This window comes from Choloepus didactylus, chromosome 10, assembly GCF_015220235.1.
Source record: "Choloepus didactylus isolate mChoDid1 chromosome 10, mChoDid1.pri, whole genome shotgun sequence".
In the NCBI taxonomy this organism is placed as follows: Eukaryota; Metazoa; Chordata; class Mammalia; order Pilosa; family Megalonychidae; genus Choloepus; species Choloepus didactylus.
Window position 1 is genome coordinate 129,762,082 of NC_051316.1, and position 17,905 is coordinate 129,779,986.

The 17,905-nt window shown below is 57.7% G+C and overlaps 2 protein-coding genes across 3 annotated transcripts; one reads left to right on the forward strand and one right to left on the reverse strand.

Moving 5' to 3' along the window:
* Positions 1 to 142: 142 nt before the first annotated feature.
* SURF4 (surfeit 4) lies at positions 143 to 13,165 on the forward strand. Its single transcript, XM_037797400.1, has 6 exons — positions 143 to 316; positions 7,581 to 7,767; positions 8,540 to 8,616; positions 9,193 to 9,236; positions 9,663 to 9,849; positions 10,697 to 13,165. The coding sequence occupies exons 1-6, from the start codon at positions 269 to 271 to the stop codon at positions 10,961 to 10,963; spliced, it is 810 nt and encodes a 269-aa protein (XP_037653328.1). The 5' UTR covers positions 143 to 268; the 3' UTR covers positions 10,964 to 13,165.
* On the reverse strand, positions 13,057 to 17,865 carry SURF2 (surfeit 2). 2 transcript variants are annotated; one of them, XM_037797399.1, is made up of 6 exons: positions 17,722 to 17,865; positions 17,482 to 17,636; positions 16,920 to 17,023; positions 14,431 to 14,613; positions 14,041 to 14,195; positions 13,057 to 13,472 (listed from the first exon to the last, which is right to left on the reverse strand). In XM_037797399.1, exons 1-6 carry the CDS (start codon positions 17,797 to 17,799, stop codon positions 13,389 to 13,391), a joined length of 759 nt encoding a protein of 252 aa, XP_037653327.1. In that variant the 5' UTR covers positions 17,800 to 17,865; the 3' UTR covers positions 13,057 to 13,388. The 2 variants fall into 2 exon arrangements, with proteins under 2 accessions (XP_037653327.1, XP_037653326.1); XM_037797398.1 differs by lacking the exons at positions 16,920 to 17,023; positions 17,482 to 17,636; positions 17,722 to 17,865 and having other exon boundaries at positions 14,431 to 16,904.
* Positions 17,866 to 17,905: the final 40 nt, after the last annotated feature.

Consider the following 17,905-nt stretch of genomic DNA (forward strand, 5'->3'; position numbering starts at 1 on the left):
GTGTCCACCCGACCCCCGGGGCTGTGGCTGGGCGCGCTCGCCCTCCGCGCGGGCCGGGCGCGGCTCGGGCGCGGCCCCTTTAAGGGCGGCGGGGGCGGGCCCGGCGGCGGCGCGCGGCCCCTTTAAGGCTTGGCCTACGTGGCAGCCGCCGGAGCCGCCGCCGCCGAGGAGGCCGCGCGGGCACTTCCTGTGGAGGCCGCAGGGGCGCGGGCGCCGAGCAGGCCGAGGCCGAGCGAGCCAGCCAGCCAGCCGAGCCCCCGCCGCCGCCATGGGCCAGAACGACCTGATGGGCACGGCCGAGGACTTCGCCGACCAGGTGCGGCCCGCCCCGCGCCCCGCGGACCCCCGCGCCCGCCCCCGCGCCCCGCAGGCCGGCCCCTCGCCCGCCCGCGCCCACCGGGCCACCCTCCCCGGCTCCCGGCCGCACCCGGCCTAGGACGGCGTCCGAGCGGCCCAGCCTCCCCTTGTCATCGCCTCCCCCAGGCCGGGGACCCTCTTGCTTGGCAGCCAGCGTGGCTGAGCCGGGCCCCCCGCGCCTCCGCCCGGCCCGGAAGCCCCCAGGAGGTGGGGCGCGAAGGTGGGCGCCTCCCCCGGCCCTCTGAGAAGGCAGCAGGAGTCCCAGGGGGCCTTGGGGGTCCCGCGGTTGGCCTGGTCCCCCCGGGGCCGGGCTGCGGGCTGTTGGGGCTCGTCCTTTCCGTGTTCAATGTTGGGTGGTCCCGGCGCGGCTTTGCTCTCACGGGTCACCCTTGGGAGGCGTGTGGGGGCTCACCCCGGGCAGTGGTTGGCCGGATCGGGGCGGGGGGCCGGGGCTGGCCCACCTTCCCGGGAAAGGGACCCCGACTCAGAAAAGCAGGGGCACTTGTCCCCTCTTTCCCAGGTTTGCTGGGCTCCTGGGGTCCCTCTGGCCCTCCCTGCGCCTTTCCCTCCGGGTGTGGACTCTGCCCGGGGCCTGCGTTGAGTGGATCTCTGTACCCAGGCCTGGGAGGAGGGGAGGCCCATCTTCCCCGTGCTTTTTGCTCTTCCAGAAGTGTCCAGGTGGCATTCTGAGCCACAGGGAGGCTCTGGCAACTGAGTGATTCTGGAAAGCATTTAAAAACCAGATGGGGTCGGTCTGGGGAAGGTGAAGGGAGGACACTTCTGCTCTGTTTGCAGCTTCACAGTGGGGGTGACTTGCGATTTAGTTGTGTGCCTGTAACTTCTAAAAGTATCCCATTATGTCTCCAAATTAAGGGCATTATCCCCACAGGGACATCCTTGTGGAGCCCAATTCCCTTTTTTCCTTCCTGTTCACACTGAAAGTGTTTGTGGCTCCACCGAGTTAAAAGTAATGGTGGTGAAGGTGGTAATTTCTAGGGGGTAATACCAAGTAATCAAACTCTGGAGTCTAACCTCTAGTCATTGGGGCACTTGGGGGTGCTTGTATTTTTTTTTTTTTTTTTTTTTTTCCGTTTTAAACCAAGTGAGCATTTTCTAAAGGGAATGAGATTTTCCAGTGATCCTCTAAAGGAGTGATATTTTTCTAGTACGTCTATCTTGTTATTGGGTTCTTGGGGCACCACTTTCCTGTGAGAAAGAAAAACATACCAACTTGAAGAAATAATATTTCCTAAGGTCATGATTTTGTGTTTAAAGACAATTAAGAACCCGTGCACTTTGCAAAAATGGTTTGCATTAAAGGCTCCCCGGAACCAAGAGGGCCTTTTTGGTTTGTCAGTTTTCATTGACATAATTCCGAGTGACCCAATTTTATTTCCTCAAGTAGCGACTCCTGAAGAAGATGGTTCCTTTTAGCCAAGGGAGCCATAGAGCTACACACACTCACCCTTCAGCCTGGAAACCCTGGTTTTGCAAGAGAATTTCATAATTAAATCTGGATAAAATGTCTCCAATCAGACTGCTGCCAGCACTGAATGATAAGACTCTTATACTGAAAAAAAAAAAGTTCAGAGTCTCTTTACATAATCCTCTCTGCTTTAGCTCTATGCTCTTTGTAGTTTTGTTCTCAATGAAAGGAGCAGAATCTTGGAACTGGGAAGGTTCTTGAGGGGGGTACATTGCCCACCTCCACCACGTTTCGGAGGGGACGGCGAGGCCCCCTGTGGCTCCTGGACCTGCCAGGTCTCCAGCCTCAGGGCTGGTGCCGTGGACATGTGCTCTTTGTGCTTGTGCTCCTTCTGGCACAAGCGTAGGAGCAAGCACTGTTGCTGTTCAGAAGGGCATGCTGCCTACCAGGGAAAGGAGGCGCTGGGCTGTGCTGCCCCCCGGTGCAGGCTGCCCAGTGGCGGTTGGCGGTGCCCAGAGCTCCGCCCTAGTCGGCGCAGAGCAGTTCCGTCTGAACCTCAGGCCCCTTTGTGGGCAACTCTGGAGGGCAGCACCTCTCAGGTTCCACAACAACAAAGCCAGGGAGGGAGCCCCTTCTGCCATGAGGAGGCTGGGCGCAGAAGGAGGAAGTGGGCAGCTGTCAGCATGCAGGGCCAAAGGCAGCTTCCCATGGACAAGGTCTGGCCAAGCTTGGGTGGCTCTTGTTCCTCACATTTATCCATGGTCTTTAAAACAAAGCTGCCAGTAATAAAGAGTGCTGAGGTCCTGGGCTTGTAAACTGAAGGTGATCTAATTTGAGGAGAGTGGGGAAATAACGTTGGACTCACTTTATCAGATATGGCAAATGCATTTTCTCACCTTGCCTCCAGAAAATGAAAGGAAAAGTGAGGTGATGGGATTTGAGCAGAAAGTCTGGGCTGCTGAGGGCAAAACCTAGAAAAGCTTTGTCTCCAGATGCATGTCCTCCGAGAATCAAGAGCCTTTAGTGGTGTGCTAGGCACTGACCATGTCGTCGGGACATATGACCTTGTCTCCCAACTGAGGCCGGCTGTGGTCTCTCCGTTTCCAGACGAGGAGGGTGAGGCACGTGGTCCTGCTGACAGGTGGTGGGGCTGACATCCGACCCCACGTCTTAGTCCCCCGCGACTGGCACCTGACTGCGTGGCAGGTTGCACCCTTTCCTTTAGGTGTGTGGGGGTGAGTGCCTTGGAGAAGAGCATCTGCTTAGTTCCTGCTGGCAGCCTCCTCCCGGCTGAGCATCTCATCTCTCTGCCTCTGGCCATGAGCTCCTTGCCCTGGGCAGCCAGGCAGTGTTCCCTTGCTCCCAGGAAGCCTGGCCCCTCCTGAGAGCTGGGTGTCCGTCTGCCACTTGAGACGAGATTGCCAGGGGCCAGGCACTCCTGGACTCAGAGGTCCAAAATAATGAATCTGCTTTGCAGCTGCTACTCATTACCTATTAGACAATCTGCAAAATGTAGCTTCCAACCCAGTTACACAGGAAACAGGAGTGTGTGCCCTGATGGGGCTCTGCCCGAGGCTCACACCAGGGGGCCGGGCTCCTGCAGCCCTTGCTCTCCAGCATGGCCTGTGGCGTTTCTACCTGTTCTTCAGTGAGACTGGGCCACTGCTGCAGCACTGGTAGCTGGGATGCAACTGGCAACGGCACCTGAACCATGAACACACAGCCCTGGGCAGGGCTGTCCGCCAACACCACTGGAAAGGCCATCTTGCTTGGGTGTGGTTTGGGGACAGTGGCGTGCCCTGAGCATCTAATGCCCGTGCTCCTCTGCCATCACCTCCAGGAGTCTCAGACTCGCTCTTCTCTGCTTGTGACCAGCCGCAGAAGGTCCCAGCACATCCCAGCACTTTGGAGGAGTGGGGTGGAGGAGTGGGGCACCGTGGTTAGTGTGGCTGCTCCTGGGAGCTGTGCCACACAGCATTTTGCTCAGTGTGGCCTCTGGGGCTGTCTTCCTATGGTGTGGTGTTTTAGCACGTCATAGAGATTTTAGGACAGAAGCCAGGTTCCCCTCTCTGCTTTGGGTTAGTTGACTCCTCTCCTGTGTCATGTGATGCGATGCACGCCTGAGCACCACTCAGGGGAAGCTAGGAGCTGGGGGGAAGGGTTCGTGTGTGTCTTGGAACCCAGCACCAGCCCTAACTCAGGTGAGGAGGCGGCACAGGCCCTCATTTTCTAGGACATGTGGACTTGAGTTGGTCCTTGAGAAAGGCAGCCCCAGCCTCTGCTGATCAAGAAAGTCTGACCTGCCTTTTTCCTCTTCCTCAGACTTCTCATTGACCAAGGATCGCAGGTTCCTTTCTTCAGTTTTGTTTTCTTGCTACAGACCCAGAGAGATTTTTACGTATTGTGTGGGAGTTGAAGGCGGCTGTGTGATAATGATCATTGTGTATTCCCAAAGTTATGTTTCAGGTTGGAGAGAATCATGTTTCTAAAATCCCCTTCAGTCCCCTAAAATAGTGACCCTGTTGAAATCAGTCTCAGCTTTCATGTTTCTTGAGCCACTGGGACGCTGTCACTCCTTAGGCGCCCTGTCTCAAGTGTGACACTCCCGGGCTTTCCCACAAGGAGCTGGCCCGGCCTGTGGAGTTGGCTGCCTCGTCATCTTCCATCAAGCCTTTCTGCACGGTGTCCCCGTCACGGGCCGTCATGCTTGCGGAGCTGCACACTGGCAAGCAGCATCTGCACAATGCCTGGGTGCCTGGTGCCAACAGAATGGGGTCTGCCCGTTCTCGGGTCACTGGGGCTGCGTGTCCTGCATGGCTGGGGCAGTCTGGGTGCTTCTGGGCTGTGCTAAGGGGAAGCTCGCTTGGGGACTCTCCCTAGAGCAGCAACATGTAGGTTAAGTGCCAAGTCCAAATGGCTGTGACCAAAATGCATGCAGGGAAAAGTGAGAACTGGGTCTGGTCTTCTGTTATTAAATACAGGTTTTTCTTTTGTGTGCAGTCCAAGCCAATGCTCAGTGGAGGAGAGCTTGTTTCAAGGAGTTTCTGGGGGCCGACCCAAAATCCAGACCACGGTGGCCTTTGAGAGTCAGATCTGCGCGTCACAGTCATGCTTAGTTCTGAGTGCAATGATCTGCGTTTTTGCATCTTTGTTCTAAAGCGAGGAGATGTGCCTGTCTCCTCGTGTATTTGCATGGGAAAGGGAGGAGCAGATCACCTCCCTGGAGGGAAGCCTTTCCCGTCTCTGCTCTTTAACCCTCCTAACCAGACACCCAGGTTAAGAGGGGCAGAGTCTTCAAGGAGGTGTTGGACCTGGGCCTGGGCTGCATGGTGAATCACTGTACCCGCCGAGATTCCTTCCAGCCAGGGGGGTCAGCAGCCCTGTCGGCTGGGCTGGTCAGCACGGTGCCGTGCTGGCTCACAGCTCCCGTCCGGGAAGCCAGCCACAACGCCTCCATGACTGTCTTTGGGTTGTGGATCGCAGGACACCTCTCCTGGGGACCCGCATGGCCTCGCTGCCTTGTCAGGACCTTCTTCCCAGGTGCTGCCTTTTCCCAGGTGTTGAACCCGAGCTGGAGGCCTGTGTCACCACCAGGGGCTCCGTGCACGAGGCCTTCCCATGAGTCGTTCTGCAGCGCCAACCCGGGAGCAAGTGGTGGTCGTATCTCCACAGGCGCGGGTGACTGCACCGTTGCCAGGCGTTCTGCAAGTGCTCAGGCCTTGAGACAGAAACTGGGGCAGACGGGTGGCACCAGCTGTCCCCAGACCGCGTCGTCTGTGTGGCGTTCACCCCGCACGTATGCATCTGCTTGTGTGTGCTCTCCACACGGAGCGCCTGGGACTGCTCGTGGTGTGTTTGTAAGTGAGGCCTTTCTCCCTCCCGTTGCTCCTTCCCTGCTTACGGGTTTCTCAGCTTAAGGTTGGACAGACTCTTAGTGACCTTCTGTCCCAGCTCTGCTTACTCTGTAGAAAGGTAACAGAGTCCCCCCAGAAAGCAACTTGTCCACTGCCACATAGCGGGGTCAGGGCCAGGGTGAGAGCATGCCTGCGGTGTCAACCTGGGCTCCTCCCGAACCTGCTGGTTGGGTGTCTGGATGTCAGTCTGTCTGTCTGATTTCTGCCATCACTAAGTGGGGGGGCTGAGGCCTGAGGAACGGGTGCTGAGTCGACACCCCGGGGCCAGGCTCTGTGATCCAGGCTCAGTGCCTGCCGTTCGCAGGCGGCCAGTTGTGGCCCCAGCTGGAGAGGGAGACTTGTTCGTGCTGAGTGGAGGCAGTGGAGCCAGGCAACCAGGCGCTCCTTAACAGAGACGGAAACCAGCAGTTATGCTGTTACGCACACCTTCATTGTTCTGGCAGCAGGTTTGATAGGCTCTGAAAGGGACTGTGTGGCCAGCGTCCACCTGCCTGTCCCTTTAAGGGTGAGACTCGGGCGTGCTCTTTAGACTCTGGCTTCCTGACACCGGGCTCATGGGTGGGCCCCAACCTTTCCCCCTCGTGCCTGCTGCGTTAGCCTGTTATCGTCGGATTCCTTTCCCTTTGTGTCTCAGGTTTTGGATGGCCAAGAAGGCAGCGCTGGCACACTGAATGACATTTGGACCTGGCATTTGACAGTGCGTGTGTGTCTTGTAATCAAGCTGTCACAAACAGCATAACTTGCCTGGGACAAAAGTTAGAAATGTGCTTTTTCCCTCTGACATTTGCCAGTAGTTTCACACACTTGATTCACTGCTGCTGAAATAGGCAGCCTTCTGATCTGTTGGTTTTTAGTTTGCTTTGGGATCCAGAGGCTCTTAAAAAAAATCCCACAGATTTCTAGCCATTCCACATACTCAGCATTTCATATTTTTTACTCACAGTTTTTATGCAGTCACACAATTACCCAAGTCAGACTGCCCAACTCTGTTAGGGGCTGGGCAGTGGCAGCTTTAGTTAGTGCCTGCTCCCTGAGCCTGGGTTGCCCCCTGGCTGCCCTGCAGACCTGGGATAAAGGCAAGCCCTCAAGGCCTGGGGCCCTGGCTGCCGCCTGAGTGGATGTGCCTGACGAGGGTGCACCCAGCTTCCTTCTGGGTGGAGGGGCACTGAGCATCCCTGGGTGCCTGGGAGGTAACAGGGAGGCCAAGGCTACAGCAACTTGGCCATGATCATCCAGTGGGCTGGGAGCAAGTCTCAACCTTGCACTGTCAGGTCAGTGTGGCCTTGTGGGAACCACTTCTCCCCTCCAGCCTTCAGTTTGCCCATTTGTTAAATGAGGTGTTGGACTAGACCCGGGGTCTCAACCAGGACCGATTCTGCCCCCCTGGGACACGTGGCGATATCTGGAGACATTTTCAGTTGTTACAACTCGGGGGGGTGCTCCTGGCAGCTGGTGGTGGGAGGCCCGGGAGGCTGCTACACATCTGCAGTGCACAGGAAGGCCCCAGGCACCAGTGGTGTTGAGGGGAGACCCTGACCTCTCAGGGCTTTCGTGTGCCATGAGTGACCAGTGGGTTCCCTCGGCGGAGACTAAAGCTGGGCATCTTGTGGCAGGTCCATGGGTGAGGCCCACAGTTGCCACCTGAATGTGCCTGCTGGGAAGTGGGAGGAAAAGCAGCTTCTGGGGGTGGCACAGCTGCTGCCTTGGGGTCTGGGGCTGCTGCCTGGACTGTCACGCACACTTACATAGTGGCACTTGGAAACGGGCTGAGAACCCCCATCTGCTCTTCTGCAGTTCCTCTTTTCCCAATGCTCTGTTACCTAAGGAAGCTGCCGTCTGTTGGCAGTTGCAGCCTGCTCACCCAGGGTTTCTCGTGCCCGCAGTTCCTGCGTGTGACGAAACAGTACCTCCCCCACGTGGCGCGCCTCTGCCTGATCAGCACCTTCCTGGAGGACGGCATCCGCATGTGGTTCCAGTGGAGTGAGCAGCGGGACTACATTGACACCACCTGGAACTGCGGCTACCTCCTCGCCTCGTCCTTTGTGTTCATCAACTTGTTGGGGCAGCTGAGTAAGTGGCTGCTCCCGATGCTCGTAATCTTCTGCAGGGCTGCTGAGCTTTGTCAGGGGCTTCTTGCTCCCTCGCTGATGCAGCCTGCACAGTCGTGCTCACTGGAGGCTGGGAAGCTATTTGGATTTGAGGCTCTCCTGAGAGATGTCGCCTCTTCTCCAGGCAGGCTTCGTTGTGCAGACATTTGGGTGGATGCTCTGTATCCAGACCTGGCTGATAGTTCTGGCACTTGCTAAAGACATACGGCCAGTGCTTGGTCTTAAGTGCCCAAAGCAGGAGGGGCTGGGGGGCCCGAACTGGAGTGGAAGGCGGGCAGAGACGGGGCCTGGGCAGGGTAAGGAGGGCTGGGCGAGTGGACAGGGAAGAGCATTTGGCCAGAACGAGGCTCGTGCTGGCTCCAGTGCTTGCTTCTGCTGGCAGCCTTTCCATCCTCCTTAAATTGCAGAGGAGGAAGGGACTTGTGCTTTTCCGTGTCTTCTGAATCTCATCATAGCAGAGCAGTTAACTACCTGCCTCTGATGGACAACCAACCCTGGGAAACTGCCCCTGCTTCCTAGCAAGGGCTCCACTTCCTAGACTAGTGCCTTTCTAAGTAACGTCTAGTGAGCTGTTCATGGGTCATGCCCAGCCCTGTAGTTAACGCTCCCGGAAGCTGCCTGCAGATTGGGGTGGGTGATTCGGCCGCTGCTGCCCCAGGGTGGGTAAGGAGGTAATGTGTGCTCCTCGCCTGGGTCACCTGTGGCCCCCTGACCCTCACCCCTCTCCCTTCCAGCTGGCTGTGTCCTGGTGCTGAGCAGGAACTTTGTGCAGTATGCCTGCTTTGGACTCTTTGGCATCATAGCGTTGCAGGTAGGCAGAGCCGTCCGTGCCACTCTTCCCCTGCCATGCCCTGCGGGTAGTCAAGCTGCTGGAAAGGCACCGTCCCCTATAGCCCCTGAGTGGCTCTGATGCTTGGAGCCTCTTCTCCCCAGGGCCAATGGCTAGTTTTACCTTGGTGCAGGCTCAGGAGCAGCTGATGGCCGAGCAGGGCTTGAGGCTGTCTCCTTGAGGTGGCAGCGTGCACCGGCGGCGTCACACCCTTCCTTGGCCACTTCCCTGAGTCTCCCGTGACAAGAAGATAAACCACCAGGGTGGTTCAGCCAGGACACTATCTGGCATCTCAAGAGGAACACTAGTTATTCACATGGAATGTTAAATATTTTATTCCAGAACAGTGTTTCAGAACCACCTGGGGCACTGAGCAGACCCAGGGTCCCCCACCACCCTTTCGCTTTGGAGCTGTTCTTAGTGTCCTGAAATGGTTTTACGTAATTTTATAGTTGTACTTAATGTCGGAAAAACTGCCTAATGCTGTTAATTCTTTAGAAAAAGAAATTCGTTTGAAAATGTTGAGGCTTAAGTTTCCATCTTCTCCTTTCTCCTCAGACGATTGCCTACAGCATTTTATGGGACTTGAAGTTTTTGATGAGGTACGTGCACTCTGGTTGGTGAGTTTAGTGAACTTTTCTTCTAGCTTTAAACTCAGAAACCAGTGCTTGGAGTAAAATTTGTTTGGGTCCAAACTGTGCTTCTTAAGAAAAGATTGAGCAGTGGGCCCTGCCCTGGTAAGGCCCCCGCCCCGATCTCAAGCCTCCAGAGTGCTGGTGAGAATGCACTCACTTGACCGAGGCTGGGATGGACGGATAGACTTGTTCGCTGGGGCTAGCCCTTGACCCAGGTGTGTCTGGGTTACCTGCTACTCTCTGGTTGGAGAAGCACACCTGCACCTGGGCATAGACGGGCTGAAGTTTACCAAGGTCCTGTGGGCATGAGTCTCCCAGGCCCCGCTTAGCTGTGCCTGTGCCAGGACCCCTCGGGCTGGCTGGGCAGATGGGTCAAGTGTTTCTGCCCCTCAGGAACCTGGCCCTGGGCGGAGGCCTGCTGCTGCTGCTGGCCGAGTCCCGGTCGGAGGGGAAGAGCATGTTCGCGGGCGTGCCCACCGTGCGCGAGAGCTCCCCCAGGCAGTACATGCAGCTGGGGGGCAGGCTGCTGCTGGTCCTCATGTTCATGACCCTCCTGCACTTCGATGCCAGCTTCTTTTCTGTGAGTATTCCTACTTGTGGAGACCCGGCTGCTTTCAGTGTCCTCGGAAAGAGCAATGCCCCCATAGCCCCTACCCTGTTTTTTCCTTAGTTGTGCACCGTGCAGGGGAAATGGCAAAACTTTTGATCCTCTTAAACAAAAACAAAAAGCCGTCAGGGAAGCTGCCTTTCCAACAAATAAAGCCAGGAATCAACGTGAACTTGCTGGTGGGCCCTGATGTCCAGTGTGCCTGTCCCCCAGGCTGCAGGCCAAGCAGGCCTCACACAGGCTCATTTCTTCTATCCTTTGTTAATCAGAGAACATCAGAAGGATGTTATCGCATCCTCCTTGCATGCCAGGTGCTGGGTTATGGAGGTGAAGAGGGTTCCTTTCTCGCCCTTGGGCCTTACGGAGCACGTATCACCACCTGGGCAGCCTGAGGTCGGCAGGGAGTGAGAGGCCCTGGCCTGGCAGGCTGCCCCCAGGGTTCCTGACTGGCTGTGGGAAGAGAGACAAGGTTGTTTCTAGCGTGGATGACTGGGTGGGCCATGAAGGCCCTGTGTTTTGGTTCAGAGATCCACCAGGCAGAAACTTGAGTTGATCTTGGTGAATCACAACCTGGCAGTTGGAGATTTTCATCTTTCCCAAACTCTGTCTTCAAAGGCAGCACATCTACTGTTCCCCCATCCCCACCCCACTTTTATTTCTCCACTTGTAATTTCCAAGTCTTATTTTCTGCCGTCTCACAGCACAACCCTTAGTTGCATGAACTTGGCACAGATAAGTTGATGACACAGGACAGGTAGAACATGTCCGTCTCTTCCTTCCCCCACAGTCATTTTGAATGTCTGCCTTCTGACCAATGCAGATTCTCCAGAACATCGTGGGCACGGCTCTGATGATTTTAGTGGCCATTGGATTTAAAACCAAGCTGGCTGCGTTGACTCTCGTCATCTGGCTGTTTGCCATCAATGTGTATTTCAATGCCTTCTGGACCATTCCAGTCTACAAGCCCATGCATGACTTCCTGAAGTACGACTTCTTCCAGACCATGTCTGTCATCGGGGGCCTGCTCCTGGTGGTGGCTCTAGGCCCTGGGGGTGTTTCCATGGATGAGAAGAAGAAAGAGTGGTAACAGATCCCTCCTGACCTGGCTGAGACCCGTGGCCACCGAGGACTGGTTCGGGGTGGATGTGACGAAACTGCCAGCATTTATGTGTCCTCTTCTTTTCCCCTCCCTTGGTAAAGGCACAGATGTTTTGAGAACTTTATTTGCAGAGCACCTGAAAATTGATGGCTAAATCTGCTTTGGAACCACAGCTTGGCATCTCTGAGTATTTAGTGCAGGCCACAACGGTTAGTGCCACACCCTAGGCAGGGCTTCTGGAGCGAGCAGCTTAGTTGGTTGTGGTCTCTCAGTCCCATTTTAGTGTTTCCTTTTTTTGGGAGGGGGCCTTCAGGCTGTGCTGTGAGCCTATACGTTTGTGTCTCATTCAAAGCGGTCTCCCTTTTTTTTTTTTTTTAAGTTAAAACGTTTTTAGCTGAAACTCCTGATTCGGAATGGCCTGGCCAGATACCAAACACAACTGTCCAACTCCTTGGTTTAAAATCCCACCCCGGGGCTTCAGTGTCGTTGGCCCCCGCTTTGTAATACTTGATAGGAACAGGAAGAAAAACCATTTCAGAGAAATCCAAAGAAATGATGCAGTATTAAAGGGGCAAGCGAAGCTGCTGCGTACAGCAAGACTTTAGTCAGAACGTCAGCTTGGGTTGGCATCAAGTTTCTCTTTGGTGACACCCTAGTCATGCGAGTTGCCCGAGGAGGAGCGTTCGTGGCTCGAGGCAGGCACCGAGGACTTCCGAGTCCTGGGGGAAGCGGCTGGCAGCTTGTGGTCCCCAGCCTGGCGGGCAGGACTATGGTGAGGACACTGCATACCAGGACAGCTGGCACAGCCCTTGGGCAAGTTGGCCTCCATGGGCTCCTGCTGACCAGGCCGGGAGAGGCAGCAGCTGCCCTAGGGTAGAGCAGCGAGGCCGACTCCAAGACCTGGGCCTTGCAAACCAGTTACCTCACACTTGACCTTTCCACCAAGCAAGGTTTGAAAACCACAGAGCTCTGGCCTGACTTGGCACCATCCCGTTTTTTTCTTTGGCTTGAGGGTTTTCCCAGGCTGCAGGTCCAAACTTACGCAGCCATGACTTAGCGTTTCCACAAGGCTGTTGCTTGCTCAGTGTCTTTTTGCTATGCTGAATGCAACCCAGATTACTTTTTACAATTTGTGATGCCTTACTGATTTGATCTTTATCCTGTATTTGAAGTTTTCTAACATTGCCTTATACTGTGGTTCTCTTCTTTGGGTGTCTGCTTATTGCTCTTCTCTGCTTGTCTGCGCTGAAGTGACCACATGAAAGGGCAGATCCTCAGATCCCTCTGGGGCGTGGCTGCCTGCGGCTGGGGACCATATCTGGGAACCATATCTGGGAAGGGGAAGCAGCTCACTCCAAAACTCTAAGGGAAGCCCTAACGTGGAGCTCATTTTTTCTGATAGCAGCAGCTAGGTGTGCACGACTTAAAGAGTGCCGTGGGCCCGGTCCTGATCACGCTTGCCTTGTCAGCACCACAGAACAGGGTGGGCAGGCATTTGCCACCAGGGCCTGGAAGCCTTACTTGGTCCTGCAGCCTGGGCCCCCCTCACCTGGTGGGAGTGATGGGGCACCCATTCTAGCCAACCCCACCCCCCCAGGGCCCAGCCACAGTGGAGGCCCCTCCCCAGCATGTCTGCTTCATCACCCCCCTAGTAGCCACAGGGCTAGAAGGTGGCTTAAGGACAGAGGGCTCTGTCCTTCCTGGTCACCCAGATGCTTGCTGTGTGGACAGTGACTGCTAATGGCGTTCGCTCTTGGCCCCTCCCCTATGAACACAGCATGACAGCCCCAGCAGAGATGCCCCCCTGGCCAAGTCAGTTTCCCTGTGGCTGCTTTGGGAGGGCACGGGTCCCTCTTGGCCCTGCCCTTGGGCACTTTTGTTGGTTTGTGGAAAACAGGAGTGAACCAAGGAGGCCGGGGCGGGGGGCAGCCATCACTAGCTCTGCTACAGCAGCCTTGGGTCTGGTGGTTTCCTGTCTCCCCGGCCCAAAGGGGGCAGGTGGGCAGGGTCAGATGCCTTTGCTGGGAGGAGAGAAAGGATGATCTACTGATTGGTTTTGGCAAAACAATTTCTGAAATGTATGTGGGAAACAGGTATAAATTTCATTTTATGCTGTATTTTATATCTTAGTTGTGTTTGAAAACGTTTTGATTTTTGGAAACATCAAAATAAATAATGGCATTTGTTGTATGCTCTGCAATTCTCTCATGTTTCCCAGCCAGGTTCCCCGGGACTTGGCTGGGGACCTCGTCCAGGTACCAGCCTTTCCTTAGGGACCTGTTGCTTCCTCTACCTGCTGAACAGCCCCACCCCCACCCCCCAGCGCCGGGAAACAAAGCTGAGAAGGTTCAGAGGCATGAGGCGGCTGTGTCAGAACAGGGAGGGGCCGGAGCGAATCTCCAGCCGTCCTGTGTTAACCCAGCTGCTTCAAAGAGCTGAAGCTCTTAGGTCTGCAGTGATGGCTTTTGAACTTCTTCTTCAAAGAACCCGACTGCTTCTGTGGCATAAAACAGAAAATTCTGTCTGTTAGAGCCTTTCGGATCCCAAGATGCAGCGGTGCTGTGAATGCAGGGCTCCCCGCCCCCACGCACAGGGTTTAGTGGACTAGTCAGGTGTCAGCTCTCCTGCCATGGCTTCCCCAGGGCTGCCCGACAGAGCGGCTCCAGGCGACGCAGCAAAGTGCAGCTTGCGGCACTTCAGAACTTCGCAGGGAGACCCGTTCCAGCCCAACCCCACCGAGGGACCCGCGGAGACGAGCCCCTTCGTTCCTGCCCCGACTGCAGAGCTGAAGGAGGCCTCTAGTAACGGATTCCTTCCTCTCGGGTCCTCTGCCGCTGCAGCAAGGAAAGCAAACCTGACTCCCATTTGGCGGTTGTGCTTGTAGACTGGTGGTTTTCAGCCTGTCCACACAGCAGATGGTTCCAGACAAGCATGAGGCAAAGGGGCAGAGTTTGCCCAATCAGAGCAGCCTTGGCTCAGTCTCCTTCACAAACTTAGTTTGGGGTTAGTTTGGGGTTCCAGTTGCCCAGGATTCTGCTGTTTTTTAAAAAGAACTCAAAGCTTACCTGACCACGCTTCCGGCCCACTGCCCGGGCCACGCCTGTCCCCCCTGTGAGCCCACTGCTGTCCTCCCCTGCAGCGTCCTCACTCTCTGCCAAAATGGCGTCCATGTGGTCCCCATTCTCGGTCCTCCCTGGGGCCTTCTGGGTGAATAGCTCAGCTGGAAGGAGCAGAGGGAGCCGGCTGAAGCTTGCGTAGGTTCCAGGGCCCAGGAGGAAAGAACACGCAGCGGGAGCAAGGGGTTGCTGGCAGGAACCCCAAGACTCAGCCACAGTGACGTGTGAAGAGGAAGGTGTGCTGGGGTGGGCCGGGGGGTGGGGTGAGGGGAGAGGGCCCCGGAGGAGAGGGCCCGGGAGGAGAGGGCTGGGGGAGGTGGAGAGGCCTGTGCTACTCACGTGGGTACAGGTCTGTCATGCTGTCATCACTCTGGGCCCCTTCCTCGTCACTGGATGCGGGCTCCCAGAAGGCCGCTCCTCTGCCAGGCAGCCCATCGCTGTCCACCGGGCCTCCCCTCCTCCTCCTCTTGTGCAGCAGGCAGGCGGGGACAAACTCCACCCCCTGCTTCTGGCACTCTTCATCTGGGAGGTAAGCACATGCTGCCTGGTACCTGCGGGACTCCCCAGACAGTCCTCTGCACCCCCAGCCAGCCTTTGAGCAGGGCCCTGGACCCCCACCCACTTGGGAGAGGTGAGAGCGGTGGCAGGGACGCGTCCTCAGCTTAGCTCCTACTGGGTGTTCAGCAAGGGCAGTAGGAGGCAGGAAGACAGTGAGGCCCATGCAGCTGCGGCCTTCTCCCCTTTGCAGCAGGAGGCAGTGGCTGGAAGCAGCGGGCAGGAGCAGACAAGACAAGCCATGCCCCGGGATGGCCGCAGGTGGCCCTCCAATGCAGCCCACCACCCGGGGACTGAAGTCCTCTTGGGCCTGGTGGGGCTTGGTGGCGTTTGGCTGCCTGACCCTGGCCCACTTTTGGCAGAGAGCAGCTGAGGTAAGGTGCCCACAGAACGCCCTCATCAGGGCCCCCCTGACGCCTCACATGCTGCCAACCCAGGGAGGCTGGGCCCCTGGTGCAGGGAGGGGATGGTGGGCAGGGGCCTGGTAGAGACAGCCCCTCAGGGTCAGTGTGGCCCCCCCCCAGAGGTGCAGTGTGGGCTCAGCCTGGGCACCAGCTCACATCATCCCCTGCTCCTGCTTTCACCCCTCACAGACCAGAACTGCTAGGCCCTGGCCTCTGACATCACTGCCGGCCTCAGCCCCACCTCCAGGGGCCTGTGCTCCACCCCACTGCAGCCCCCACCACCCGAAGCTGCACATGGACCTAACGCTGGCCCAGACCACTGTCCTAAAGTGGCCTCACATCCTCCTTCCCTGGTCTCAGTGCCCCCAGTCCATCATTACAACTCCGTCCTCTTTCATCCTTTTCCACGCACCACCTGCTTCCCTCCTGCCCCCAGAGCAGCTGAGCACGCCCAGAGAGGAGCCACCACCGGCTCCCAGCCGGCAGCGCTCCAGGTGCCACGGTGCCTCTGCAAGGGGCCTGCTTTCTGCTCCCAAGGAGCCTGTGTCCTGCCTTCTCGGCCCTCCTGCAGCTTTCTCCGCTTTCACACTCAGATGAAAACTGGGCTTTCTTGCCTTGTCTTCCCATCATCAGACCTAGCTGTATCTGCACCTTCCTCCTCTTCTCCTCCTGCAGGGACAGGGGCTGTGGCCTCCCCCAGACTCTCCTCACAAGCCCCAGGCCCCTCTGCCTGCTCAAAGACTCCATCTGGGCCCCCCGCCCCCCAATGGCTGAGCCATTCCCAGTGGATCCTGGCTTGCAGAGCCCCTCACTCCTGACCACTTCAGAGCCAGGTTTCCAGAAAGATGCTCTGTGCCACCTCCACTCCCCCACCTGAAGTGCTGAAGATACACCAGTGACCACACACAACCCTGCCTGCTCACCCACTCCCCAGCTCCGTCCCACCACACCACCGCAGCTGCCCTTGCTGAGGTCACCAGGGCCCTCCATGTGGTCCAACCTCACAGATATTTCCATCCTCACCTTCCCTTTACCAGCACTTGATGGAATTGACCCCTTCCTCCCGGAGACCCTCTTCAGACCAAGGCACCACTTCTGCCCAGGACTTCCCCTCTGTGAGGCCCCTTCTCCTCTCCAGGGGGCCCTTTGGTGCCCCAGCCCTCTCCTTCTCTGCTCACCCCACCAAGGGACACGAGCGGCACCTCAGCCTCCACAACTTGGGACACTGGAGCCATCTGCGGGACTGGACAGCCTCTAATAGGCCTTACTGAACAAATCCCCAGGGACCTTAAGTCTCCCACAAACCTCTCTTCAGCCTCACTCTGCTGCCTTGGTTACTGATAGTTCCATCTACCTCGAGCAGGAAGCTTGGCAGGTGCTGTGAAGGCTCGAGGTGGATCATCACCGCCCCCAACACCTCTGTGACGTGGTCCGCCCTCCAGCTCACTGGCACACTGCCACAACTGTCCTTCGAGTCTCTTCTGTCTCAGACTTCACCCAGCGCCTCTCCCCTACCTGAAGCACTGTGGCCCTAGCCTTGCGTCACTCAAGTCTCCACTGGAAGAGCAACCCTGGAGGGCCTTCCCACCCCGTCAAGGCAGGCTCCCTGGCACCTGCCTCCTTTGCAACACTTTCTGCAACTTGCAATTAGGCTTCTGAGTCTCCTGCACTGAACCTGTACCATCCACTGTCCACTGTGCTAGGACCGGACCCGGAGCACTGGCTAAGTATCACAGAAGAACGCCCGAGATGCTACTTCCGCTTTCAAGAAGTGCCACTCTCCGTCGCCCCAATATCTGTTGTGCGAGGCAGGCTGTGCCCTGCGCACCCTCTGATGGACAGCTCCTCCCTGCCCTCCCAGCTACTCACATCTGCGCAGCGCCCTCTGGTACCGCCGGCCCTGGGTGTGCCGCAGCACGTGCTCTGGGGACTTGTTGATGTGCCGCAGGGTGAGCCTGCAGAACATCTGGTTCCTGAGGACAGGGAAAGTACGGTTGGAGGGGGCAGCGACAGCTCACAGGAAAGCACTGCGCCCTGGTCTCTCACCCAGCCCACCCCCAAGGCTGACGAGACAATCTCAGCTAAACCAGATCTTCCTTCAGGGGAGACATAAATCTGCCATTCGGCATCTCAGGGGACAAAGCATAAGCCTCCTGCATCTCTGGGAAGCAAGCCAGCCACAGATGACAGCCTCGCTGTGACAGCAAAGGAAACAAGCTCCCCGGGCCCAGGGACCCTCCCCCTGGGGCTCAGGGGAAAGCGGGCCGTGCAGAACTGGCTTTCCTGGGAGGACCGCTGACCCCGGGGTCGGAGGCCCGGGCTTCGGAATCGGTCTAGCACTCGGCGCTGGCTAGACTGATGACAGCGCCCGACCCGGAAGGGTGCTGGGGAGACGGCGGGCACCGGTCTGCACGTGGCGACACCCACGTACGGGTTCTTGGTGCTGGGCACGATGTGGGGCTCCAGCCCGGCGTAGTCGAAGGCCGGGCAGGCGCGGACCAGCCGCTGGTACCTCTTGCCGCGGGTGTAGACCTGGAGCTCGAGCAGGCGGCAGGGCAGCTCGTGGCCCGTCAGGGAGCACCTCACCTGCGGCGGGGCCCGGGGCCGTCAGGAGGGGCCGCCCCGCCTCCCCCACCCCGGCCCTCCAGCCGCCCCGATCCACCCCCCGGACCTTGGAGGCGCCGGGCTCGAGCCGCAGCGCCGGGTGCTCGCGCAGGAAGGCCCGCACGTCGGCGGGGGGCTCGCCCATGGCTCGCAGCGCGTGGACCAGGCAGCGGCTGCTGGCGCTGCGCGAACTTCCAGCAGCGGGGGCGGGGCTTGGCGGCGCCCCGGAAGCAGAAGTTCCCGCGTCCCGG